At 48.3% G+C, this 12,610-nt stretch overlaps 1 protein-coding gene across 10 annotated transcripts in view; it reads left to right on the forward strand.

The window, feature by feature from the left end:
- Positions 1-2,845: 2,845 nt before the first annotated feature.
- The window catches only part of DLG1 (discs large MAGUK scaffold protein 1), a 360,129-nt gene continuing 350,364 nt past the window's right edge, over positions 2,846-12,610 (forward strand). For 3 of the 10 annotated variants that reach the window (XM_075938326.1, XM_075938327.1, XM_075938331.1), the window contains exons 1-2: positions 2,847-3,282; positions 3,737-3,868. In XM_075938326.1, coding sequence (XP_075794441.1) covers positions 3,264-3,282; positions 3,737-3,868 — 151 coding nt within the window. In that variant the 5' untranslated portion in view covers positions 2,847-3,263. Of the gene's footprint in view, positions 3,283-3,736; positions 3,869-12,610 lie in introns of all 10 variants that reach the window. The other 7 variants (XM_075938328.1, XM_075938332.1, XM_075938325.1 and 4 more) reach the window with 5 other exon arrangements.

Consider the following 12,610-nt stretch of genomic DNA (forward strand, 5'->3'; position numbering starts at 1 on the left):
CGTCCTAGTTTGTTGATCCATCATGTTGGCTTTAGCATTGATTTCCCCCCCCCAGCACTATTCATCAGCATCTGTTCTTCCTTTTCCTGCATGCATGTTCCTCCTGGTATTGTAGATTCATAGATTTCAAGGCCAGAAGGGACCAATGTGATCATCTAATCTGACTTCCTATATAACAGAGGTCACAAAGCATCTCCAAAAATTCCTAGAGCAGATGGTTCAGAAAAATATCCAATCTTGATTTAAAAATAGCCAGTGATGGAAAACCCAAGATGTTCTAATAGTGAATTACCATCATTGTTAAAAAGATGACATCTTATTTGCAGTCTGAATGTATCTAGCTTTAATTTAGGAATTGATTGTGTTAAATCTTTGCCTTCTGGATTGAAGAGCTCTGTAGTAAGGAGTGATCCACCCAGTGGGGCAAACTCCACCCATTGATATAGAGTCTACACTCAGAGACAGAGATTCTATTCTGCTTCACGAGTGAAGGGGTGGGGTGCCCCTGGGGTTGTGTATGGACTATAGTTTAATCACTTCCTCACTTGTATCCGGGACAAGGTGGGTTATGTCGATTGCTTGTAAGCCACCTACAGTTCTTGTTACTGCTGTAACCCACTCTTCCGCTGCGGATTGCTTATGTTTATTTTGTACAACTTGTTTGGCTTTCGCACAATAAAACTCTTCTATTACATTTCTAGTCCCCATGTATTAGTAAAAACTCAGAGGGGTGAACACCTTAGAATGGAAGTTGTTTGTGACTCTGAATAACACATGGCACTTTCAAAAGCTTAAAACTGAACATTGACTTTTAATACAACTTTGAAAGTTTGGTATGCAGAAGAAAAATGCTGGTTTTAAGCACCTTATTATATAAACTCTTTCATCAGCCTGTTCATTTACAAGCTGACCTCCTGAGATTGATAAGTAAAAATGGCAAAATACTATGACCCTTTCACAAGCCAATCCTGTATTTCAGGGATTGGCAAACTTTGGTTCCTGGCCCATCAGGATAAGCTGCTGGCATGCTGGGATGTTTTATTTACCTGAAGCATCTGCTGGCAGGGAGCTCATCGGTTAACTGTCTGGAAATGGAGATGGATCATGTGAGGATTACCTGTTGTGTTCCTTCCCTCTGGGGTATTGGCCACTGTGAGCAGATACTGGGCTAGCTGGATCTTTGGTCTGACCCAGTATGGTTGTTCTTATGTTTTTAATTGTTTACACTATCACATCATGAATACCAAAAACAGTGCTGTAAAGCTGTATGAAATTTGACCCATTCATTTTACAAAATGCTGTATCTTACAAGTCAATTACAAAATATGGCACTAGTGTCAGTCTGCTACAGTGTAATTTTGATCTCTTCATGCATGTTGACCACTAGACGTCCTAAGTCTCGAGCCAATCTGAAAATATAATGTGCAGAACTGATGGAATCTATAAAAAAATTTAAATAGCCTATTATTGCCACAGGCATGCTAATCTACAGGGCTGCTTCAGAATTAACAAAGCATGATTATAATTTGACTGTGATTAAGCAGGTGACATTCCCATGTAAAATCTTTAACAAAATTATTTTCTAAGATAGTCATTTATAGTATTTAAAATGAACAATATTGAAATAACACAAAGAGTAGGGATCACCGAATGAAATTACAATAGGAAGTAGGTTTAAAATAAACAAAAGGAAGTACTTCACAAAACACAGCACAGTCAACCTGTGGAGCTCCTTGCCAGAGGATGTCGTGAGGTACAAAACTATAACATGGTTGAAAAAAAAGCTAAGTACATTGATGAAGGTTAGGTCCATTAATGGCTATTAGCCAGCATAGGTAGGAATGGTGTCCCTAGTCACTGTTTGTCAGAAATTGAGAATGGGTATCAGGGGATGGATCACTTGATTACCTGTTGTATTCATTCCCTCTGGAGCATCTGGTATTGGCCACTGTCAGAAGACATTATACTGTGCTAGATGGACCTTTGGACTGACCCAGTGTGGCTGTTGTTGTGATTGCCTAGGAAGTAGCATTACAGAAAACACTCCCAAGCAACTGGTGATCTTCTACCCTGCCTGAAGTGATTCCAGGTAGCCTTTCTTGCACAAGACCGTCCACACAGTGTGGATCTTTTCTCTTGTGCAAAAGCACACGCAGGCTGTGTCTACATTGGCAAGATGCAGTCACTTTTGCACAAAAACTTGCCGCCTGTCTACACTGGCTGTGAGTTCTTCCGCAAGAACACTAACGTTCTAATGTAAGAAATCAGCGCTTCTTGCGCAAGAACTGTGACGCTCCCGCTCAGGAATAAGCCCTCTTGCACAAGTGTTCTTGCGCAAGAGGCCAGTGTAGACAGGCATGAATTGCTTGCACAAGAAAGCCCGCTGGCTAAAATGGCCATTGGAGCTTTCTTGCGCAAGCGAGCATCTACACTGGCATGGATGCTTTTGGGCAAAAGCACATCTCTTGCACAAAGGCACATGCCAGTGTAGACGCTCTCCTGTGCAAATACTTTAACGCAAAAACTCTTGCGCTAAAGGTATTTGCGCAAAGTCTTGCCAATGTAGATGTAGGCGCGGTGCGGCCGTTCTCTTGCGCAACAAGCCTGCAGGGCAGAGTAGTGAGCCAGGTCTGGGTGCCAGGGTGGGGCAGCTGCCCCAGCAGGCCTGCCCCCCATAGCTACTGCCACGCCCCCTGGCGAGAGGCGTGTCCATTGGTTCGGGGCCTCCCACGTGCTCCTGGCCCTGCCGGCTCCCCAGGCCACGGCGCCTTTAAGCGGCCGAGTGCTCACCTTGCCTGCCCCACTAGGTACCAGCCCCGAGCCGAGCTGACTCCTGATTGGGCCGCCGCTGGGCTCGGTCACGTGGGGGCTGCTCTCTCCACAGCCGCTGGGCCGCCATTTTGGCTGGAAAGTTTGGAATTTCCAGCGGAGGCGGCGGGAGGGAGCGCGCGAGCAGCCCCCGCCGCGCGGCAGTGTCGGGCGCGCGAGCCCCGGGCCCCCGGCCGGCTCCCAGGGCGGAGCTGCCTGGCGACGCCCGCCCGAGCTCCGAGGGGGCTGCCCCGCCCCGTCCCGGCCCCGCTCCGGACCCCGGGGTCCGGGTCCGTCCTGCCCTCGAGCGCGGGGCAAGGCCCCTCCGAGCCCGGCAGGAGCGAGCAGCGCGCCCCCCGCCGCTCCGCTCCGGCTGCCGGCCCGTGCCCCGCGCGAAGTTCGGGAGGGCGGCGACAGGGCGCGTCCCGCCCGAGTCCAGCGGCGCGCGGCGCACCATGCCCGTCCGGAAGCAAGGTGAGAGCCGCGCCGCGCGGACCGAAGCGGCGGTTAAACCGCCTCGGTGGGAGAAACCGTCACCCTGCGCGCGCGGCGCGGCCCGGCTTGTGCCGAGAGCGGGGTCAGCCGCGGGGACTCGGCGCCTCCCCCAGTGTCTGCGGAGTTCGCAGCGGGCTGCTTGTTGCTGAGCTCGCTCGGCGGACGAGTCCGCTCGGGGGCGGGTGGCTCTGGAGCTGCAGCGTCGTGTGTCCGTGGGCGCGTAAAACCGCCTTGGAGACACCTGCCTCTTGGGGAAGAACCTGCAGCAGGAGCGGGGAGTCAGGAACTCGTGATGAATTGGGTAGAGTTCTTGAAAGTGGCGTATCGAGCGTGTGATATCAAGAACTACTGTACTGACCACTATTGGGCAGCTGCTATCTCTCCCCTCATGGTGATGTTTAATTCTAACTTTTTGTTTTGTTTTTATTTGCAGATACCCAGCGGGCTCTGTATCTCCTGGAGGAATACCGCTCTAAATTGAGCCAAAATGAGGACAGACAGCTGAGAAACTCCATAGAGCGTGTCATTAATATCTTCCAGAGCAACCTTTTCCAGGCATTGATAGGTAGATGTCTACATTTTTTTTTAAAAAAAAATTTTTTTGTGCAAAATCATCTAAAATTTTTTTTAAAGTAAAAACACTCAGCTTTTCACTTGAGGGTATTAACAAGTGAGGTCTCCAAATACTTGAAAGTCTGAGGGGTAGTCGTGTTAGTTTGTAATTTTTAAAAACAATGAGTAGTCCTGTGGCACCTTAGAGTGCTAATGAGGCTAACTGAGTCAGCTGGAAGTGTCACATACTTCAGTTCTTCTGTTTGCACTTGGCTAGGAAGATGATGTCTGTTTGGATCCCTGTGAATTGTCTTATGCAGTTGATGGATTTCCACTTCAGACAGCTGAATGTAGTGCCTTGCATGTTTAAAATCCACGGAGGGGGAGCCGTGTTAGTCTGCAACTTGAAATACGAGTAGTCATGTGGCACTTTAGAGGCTAACAAAAATATATATATATATGGTAATGAGCTTTAGTGGGCAAAACCCACTTCTTCAGATGAGATTGAGTGGAAGAAAAATGGGGGGGGGGGGATTCAGAATAAGATAGGAGAAGGAGGGGAAAAAAAATTACCTGTCGACTGGAGTCTCAGTGCTATTTGAGTGGGCTGAAAGTGCCCATACTTCTGTTCATCTGTTTGTACTTGGATAGGAAGATATTGTATGGCATCAGCTACTTAAAAATTTATCACCTCAGCATCTTTTTGGAAGCTTTGGGTTTGGGGTGATTATATAGATATACAAAAAGACTTACCAGGAGTTGCGTGGGTCTTTCAGGATAAGGATGTCAATGGGTAACCGATTACTCGCTAAGCATCACGCTTACTGGGACCCTTTGTCTCCCCTCCCACCCCATCCTCTGGCTCTGTGGCCAAGGCCTGGGGGGAGGGGGAGAAGAGTTTAGGGCAGTGGTCACCAACCAGTAGCTCAGGATCTACCAGTAGATCTTGGAGCCTGTAGCGGGGTCAAGCTCTGTCCAGTCCAGCCCAGCTGACCCCCGCCTTCAGTCTCTCTCTCTCTCTCTCTCCCTCTGTGTCCCTGCTGCTGCATGGCGGCCGCTTTACAGTCTCAGCTGGCCCGTTGGCTTGTCCGTTCCCCGCTCTGTTCCTCGGGCTGTCAACAATTGGGCTCGGCCGGCCCATCTGCCGGGGGCTGCGTTGCTCCTGGGCCCCCCCAGAGGCATTCCTTTGCCGCTGGCCCACTCCTCTCTGGTGTCTGCCGTCCCGGGCGCTCGCCGCCCCTCGAGCTCTCCACCTGTGGGAGGTGAGAGCACAGCCAGACCCTGCTCTCCTCCCCCATGCTCCTCCCAGCCCTCCTCCTTTTGGGCGTGTGGCCCGGCGTCCCGCCCCCGCCCCATTGGCGTGCTGGCGTCCCTGGGCTCTAGAGTCTGCCGCTTGCGGCCTGCCCCCTGCTGCGCATGTGCTGCTGGTGCCCCGCTCGCAGAGGCGGCGGCGGCGCCTGTAGGGTTGGGAGCTGCCGGACAGCGGACATAAGTGCGGGGAGCGGTTTCCCCGCCACAGCGCCTCTGACAGGTGATCCTGACTGGTTTGGTCAGGAAGCTATCGCGTGCCAGCAGTTGAACTGCCCTGCCCCTCCACCCTCTGTCATACTGCTCCTGACCTCTGCCTGGGAGCTGCCCCCTGGGAGCCTCCTGCTTGCTGTGCAAGGTGTTGGGTAAAGGGGGGTGCTGATGTCAGAGTGTCCTCCTTCCCCCCCCCCCCGTACCCCATCTCCACACAGAGAGAAGGGAATGGAGGGAGCTTGGCAGTGCAAATCGCTGTAACTCTCACACACTGTGTGTGTGTCTGTCATTTTCACAAACACACTGTCCTTCACTCTCCTCTCCCGACCTAACACATGTGGGAGGTTGTTACTTCTTTTACTGCTTGCAAAGTGGGTTAGTTTTGGATTTTGACTGGTCTGTGCATTTCATCATTTTCATTTCTCATACATTTACATTTAATTCTTTGAGTGGTGAGTTCTAAAGTACCTAATCTTTCACGGCTAGAGTAATTATCCCTGTGGGAATTGCTGCTCCTGGAAGTGGCTGGCATGTCCCTGCAGCCCCTGAGAAGGGCAGAGCAGGGGGTCTCCATCCACTTTCCTTGCCTGCAGATGCCACTCCTGCACCCAACCTCTTGCTCCAGACTTGAGTCCCTCTGCACCCAAATTCTTCCCAGAGCTTTCACCCTGAAACCCCTTCTGGACTCCAATCCCCTGCCCTGGGCTAAGCCCGGAGCCCCTCCCACACTCCAAACCCCTTGGCCCCTGACTAGAGCCTGCACCCAACCCCCTATTCCAGCCTGGTGAAAGTGAGTATGGGAGAGGAAGAGGGATGGAGTGACCAGGGTGAGGCCTTGGCGAAGGAGTGGAGTGGGGGCAGGGCCTCAAAGAAGGGGTGGGAAGAAAGTGGGGCAAGGGTATTTGGGTTTGAGGTAGATCTTATATTGTACTTAAATTGAGAAAGTGATCTTGTGATTAAAAAGGTTGGAGACCACTGGTTTAGGGCTATGGGCTGGACTCCTGGCCCCATTACAATTGGCCCCTGCTGAGCCACAGATGTTGCCAGACCAGAGAGTCCTGGTTTAGAGAGCTTCCACCTGTACTGTACAAGTAATTGAGTTAATAGGATCTCCCTTAATCCCATTGTGTGAAGGCATTGTAGCACATGCAGTTGTTCAGGAACTGCCTGCTCCACAATAGGGGAGAGAGATAAGCATTGTGAATAAGTCTTTGTGAAGATTCCCAATGTCAGACTGCATATGGACTCAGGTGAAAACTATTTCCAGGAGAGGGTATTTTATTGAAGACTTCCAAATTTAACAAATGTTTACCTCTAGGTTAAAGAGCTCTCTGAAATGCTTTTATTTAGACTTACTTTAATTGCCCTTTCTCAGAAACTTTTCCCTGTTAGACCTATCTTTCTTCAGTGGATGCTGATAAGGTGAATACAAATATAGGGACCTTAATGTGAATTTAAACTACACCATTCAGTTTCAAACTCATGTTCATAATGGATTGAACTGTCTCCAGTATAAGTAACTTCTTATTTTGTGTTTTCTTAGTTGTATTTAAAATAGCCTTTTATAGCTACAGTGAGTAGGGATGTAAAATTCTGTTTAATTGGTTAATCATTTAAACATATAGTTTAACTCAGGCATGTCCAAAGTCTGGCCCGCGGGCCAATTGTGGCCCGTGTTCCGATTTAATATGGCCCCCGCTTCCTCCCCCTCTCCTGGCTCCCAGGCGCTCTTTTGAACTGGCGCACCCAGCGCGCTGCTTCCGGCCGCGCCACCGCCGCCGCCCATGGCCTCCGCGGTCCTAGAGCCTGCCCTGTAGGGCACTTCCGCAGCCCTGCTCGGCTGCGGGTTCGCCCTGCCCCCGGGCCGCCGTGAGGCCGGCGTGCCCTGCGCTCTCCGCCCGCCTCCGACCCTGCGGGCCCTCTGCCTTGGGACTGAGAATGCGGGGACGGCCCTCACGCATGTTCACTTCTTCAAATCTGGCCCTCTTTGAAAAAAGTTTGGACACCCCTGGTTTAACTGGTTAACTGATTCGAGTGGGGTGCCTCCTGCCCACCACTGGGCTGGAGTGTCCCCCTGCCACAGGCAGGGGCTGCACTGGCCAGGCTGGAGAAGCCCTGGCTTGCAGGGTGCTCTGGCCTGCTGTGCATAGGGTGAAAGCAGCCCCTGCTATAGGCAGGGGTTGCCAAGCCTGGCCTGAGCAGCCCCCTGTCTGCAGCAGGCCTCCTGCGGGGTTGGAGAAGTCCTCTGCCCCGTGGCTGGCGGGAAGCTGCTTCAGCTACGTTAACCTTAACTGTTAAGCCTTGCCTATTAAGGATAAGCTTACTGGTTAAACATTCACATCCTTAAGAGTAGTTTTGTTGTCAAGGTTCCTGTCATGATCATGAGGGTTAGCCAGCATCCTGGGGACTAAGGGGTTAACTATGTCCCTTACCTAGCCAGGTGGAGTGGCCAATAGGAATGTAGGTAGGAATTTGAAACTGGGACAAAGGAATTTTGGATTTTTCCTCCTTTGTGTCTGGGGCAGTTCCTTCCAGCTTCTGAGGAAGACAGACATGTCTTTCTCTCTTGGAGGGAGAGAGAGAGACACCATTCTTCACTTTCTATAAGTAGGATAAAGTTTAGATAAATCTGTTAGGTTGTATTATTTTATGTGTTGGGTATGGGATCTGATGTCTGCACTTTTAAATAATGTTTTTGCTTTTTTTTGTAACTAAGTTCTAGGCCCATGGAGTCTCTCCATGAGTGTATACATTGTTACCTTTCAATCTAATCATTATGCTTTCAACAGGAATATTGTGGTTCTAATAAAAATTTTATCTTTTCTTTTTATTAACCTGGTATTGGTAATAGGGCGTCCTGGTTCGTACTTTAGGGGTGAGATTTCCCAAATGGTCTCTCCCCTGGTTTCTTTATTAATTTGGGTGGTGGCAGTGAAGAGTCTATCCTCAAAATCCAGGGTTTTAAGATTTTTGGGGGGAAGTTTTATACCAAAGCCTGGTAGATAAGGTTTTGGGGTACACTTGCTGGCCCCCACTTCTGCATTTATCATGCCAGAGTGGGGAAGGAGCCATGACAGTTCCATTTATTAAATGATAGGGGGAGAAGGGATAGGATTTGTTACTCTTAGTTTGATAAAAATTTGATGTCCATTTGAGCTTAAATTTAAGAACAAGCAGGAGGGAAGTATTTTTGTATATTTAAATAACGGTCTGATATTACCAAGAAAGAGAGAATGATTTCTGCTTATAAACTGAGAATCATTTTTTAATAATCAGAACCTGTCTATTTTTTGTTTAATGGTATTTTTGCTTTAGCAATACTACCTAATGGAAATAGTGTTCTGAAAAGAAAAAATGCTACTTTTTATTACGGTAGGAGTACGGATATAAGCGACTAATCAACTAGTTGACTGTGAAGCAAAAGCTTATCGGATAGTTGACACACTAGTCAACTAGTTGCTCCCCATTCCCCCTCTTGCTGCCTCTATTAGAGGCAGCAAGTTGGGGGGGAAGAGGAGAGGGTGCTGGGGGGAGCTGGCTTTAAAGCTGCAAAAGCGGCGAGGAGTCCTGTGGCACCTTAGAGACTAACTGAAGTGTAGGAGCATAAGCTTTCGTGGGCAAAGACCCACTTCATCAGATGCATGAAAAGCTTATGCTCCTACACTGCAGTTAGTCTCTAAGGTGCCACAGGACTCCTCGCCGCTTTTGCAGATTCAGACTAACACGGCTACCCCTCTGATACTTTAAAGCTGGTTTCCCTTGGCTCCAACTTGGTGGAAAGGGGCAGGTGGCATTCCACCTTTAAAATGTACAAGAGTCCCCATTGGGGTTCTTGTGCATTTCAAAGTGGAAGCCCTGCATTGAGCGGGGGGGGGGGGGGGGGGGCGGAAGGGAGGGGAGGAAGGAGAGAGAGTTTGTTTTTTTTTTTTTTTTTTAAAAACATTAACGCAGTAGAGACTGGATGTGTTGCCTTGTATTTTGCATCATTTTTGCCCCCTTATTCCAATAAAGGAAATACTGACATTAAGTAATTTTGTAGCTAAAAATGTGTTGACTGAGTTATACTCTTTTACCAAAAAAATTAACTTTCAGGGAGAACATATTAGTTGTTGAAAGTTTACCTATTACATCAGCTTCTGGAATCCACATAGGTGGGCCCTTATGCCCAGGCAGAAGTCCGCTAACCTCATTTGGACTTGGTAAATGGACCTGACTGTCAGTGTGGACAGTGCTAAGTCACTGGTAGGGCTGCTCGTTGGAGTGGATTAGCAGACCAGGGAGAGGAAGCAAAGCGGCGGAACACGCGGGCAGCCCAGACGCGTCTGGGCTGTCCGCTGCCCACGTGCTCCGGGGCTTTGCTCTGCTTTGCTCCCTGTCCCCCTGGTCTGCAGACCAGGAGGACGGGAAGCACAGCTGTGGAGCATGCGGGCGGCGGGCAGCCCAGACGCGTCTGGGCTGCCCGCCGCCTGTGTGTTCCGCCGCTTTGCTCTGCTTTGCTCCCCGTCCCCCTGGTCTGCAAACCAGGGGGACGGGGAGCAAAGCAGAGCAAAGCCGCGGAGCCCGAGGGCAGCAGGACAGCCACGGCGCGTCTGGGCTGTCCCGCTGCCCCCGTGCTCTGCGGCTTTGCTCCGGGCGCCTGCGGTACAGCAGCTGGGGCGCTGCCGGTTGGTCCCGTAGCGCCGCTCTGGGCGCTACGGGACCAACCCGGCAGCACCCCAGCTGCTCTGCCCCAGGTGTCCCCAAGTCAGCGGCTGCTGAAACTGACCAGTGGCTGACTACAGGAAGCCCCTGCCTGGGGCTTCCTGGAATCCGCTGCCAATCAGTTTCAGCAGCGGCTGACTTGGGGATGCCTGGGGTTCTTAAGTTGAATCTGTATGTAAGTCAGAACTGGCATCCAGATTCAGCCGCTGTTGAAACTGATCAGTTTCAGCAGCAGCTGAATCTGGACGCCAGTTCCGACTTACATACAGATTCAACTTAAGAACAAACCTATAGTCCCTATCTTGTACGTAACCCGGGGACTGCCTGTACTTATTTTTCAAATTTTCATTGAAAGTTTGACTTGTAAATGATCTTAACAAAAAATCAAGCTAGATTTTATAATATTTTTGAATATTCTCTTCCTTTCTTAAAAGAAGTATATCCAATGTTCTGCATTACGTGAGAAATATAATCAGAGAAACGAAATTATTGTAAAATGCTGGCTTCAGTCAGATAAATTAGCTGTATGGGTACAACTGTCAGCTGAGAAGCTGGGCTCAAATTTTCTCCTGAGCTGCTGAAGTTTGCACAAGTTTTCTGGTCCTGTACCCCATTTGCGAGCTCATTCTTCTGTATCATCTTCTGTCAAGTGCAGTGGTAGGGAACCTTCCATCTCACCCCATAATTTAATCCCGTCAGTTGTGCCTGCTAGCTTTCCCACCCCATCGTGGGGCTAGAACTATGGGCGCCATGACTGGGGAACCCTGAAATCTCTGTCCCTCCCTTGCCCCGGTGGGTAAGTGGGCCACGATTGTGGGTGTGGTTGTTTTTTTTGGGTGGGTTTATAAATTATGATAAAAAGTTCCCTTGTCTAATTGATACTGTGCATATTAACCTCCTCATTCTCTAGCTGCTGGACAGCCTTACCAGAATCTTATGTGGTGAGGGAGGATCTGAACTATACCAATCCCTTCTTCCAAGATCCTATACCTTGTCTACACTAGGTCAAATAGATGTATTAATGAAATACGTTAGAAATTTTAATTTTAACATGTTTTATTAACACGTCTCTGTATCCTCGTGTAAACATTGCTCTATTTGCTATACCTGAAAGTTGGGAGAAGAAGCTACAGCAATTTACCTTTCTACCTTCCTCTTCTACTATGGATGATTCCAGTGTCTGACTTAACTGTTCATAGCTTTACCAAGAAACAGTATAATAAAAATACAGATAATCTGAAGTGAAATAAATTCAGACTAGAAGTAATGCATACACATTTTCACAGTAAGGATCATTTCAGTATTGGAACAGGATTTACCAAAGGATGTCCTAAATTCTCCATCAATTGAAGTGTTTTAGTGATTCGATGCCTTTCTACAAAAGACTGCTTCAAGTAGCAGTCTTGTCACAAACCAGCTCTACAAGCCAGATACACAGGGAGGCCCTGGAATCACAGTTCATCTGCAAATTTTATTCACATTCTAATGGACTCAGTTGTGATATGGGTTGGTTGGGACACTACCTACTTAATAACCACTGAAGGTGCTACTGCTTTGAGAGTGGTATCCTTCCTGTCCTGGGAATCTATCTATTGACTTTGATTTTTATCTGCTTAGGTTTAAGTACCCATTCTCCAGATACTTAATGATGCTCTCTCCCCCACCCCCTCCCTTTTTCTTTCTTTCTCTCTCCCTCCCCTCTCCTATTTATTTCAACTTTTCATATCCCAAACTCATAACTCTGATCACCTGAACAAGTGGGCTGTGCCCACGAAAGCTCATGATACCATCTCCATGTTTTGTTAGTCTATAAAGTGCTACCAGACCATTTGTTGGTGTGGTGTGTGTGTGGTTTTTGTTTTTTGTTTTTGTAACAGACTAACTCAGCTACCCCCTGAAGCTCCTGAGCTTAGATATCACTGGGTTTGATGTAGGAATCTGTGCGTAAAATTCTGTTGCATCAGCAGGGGTACGTCTAAACTACAAGCCCCTTTTGAAAGAGGCTTTTTCAAAAGAGCTCTTTCAAAAAAGCTTCTTTTGACGAGCTCATCTAGACAGCCCATAACACTTCTGAAAAAGAGATCCACTTTTTTGAAAGAGAGCACCCAGGCAATCAGGACGCAGTCTTTCGAAAAAGCCCTGTTTGCATTGAAGAATGCCTTTTTTTGAAGGAGCTCTTTTGAAAAAAGGTATTCTTCCTCGTAAAATTAGGTTCACTGCTGTCGAAAAAACTGCTGTTCTTTCGATTTAACTTTGAAAGAATGCGACGACAGTCTAGACACAGGTGAAGTTTTTTCGAGAAAAGGCCACTTTTTTTTGAAAAAACTCTAGTTTAGACATAGCCCAGGTGACTAATGATCAGATCTAGGGTTGTGAATTACCAGCAGTTAGAATAACCAGTCCCGTTAATATTATTTAGCTGCTGTTTGCTAAAGCTGAGAGTCACAAAGTACTGGAACTGGGCTCTGTTTCATTGAAAGTTCATTTGCATCTGCAAGAGTGGGAAACTTAAGCTTTTATTTAAAAAAAAATT

This window comes from Pelodiscus sinensis, chromosome 10 (genome assembly GCF_049634645.1).
Source record: "Pelodiscus sinensis isolate JC-2024 chromosome 10, ASM4963464v1, whole genome shotgun sequence".
Classification (NCBI taxonomy): Eukaryota; Metazoa; Chordata; order Testudines; family Trionychidae; genus Pelodiscus; species Pelodiscus sinensis.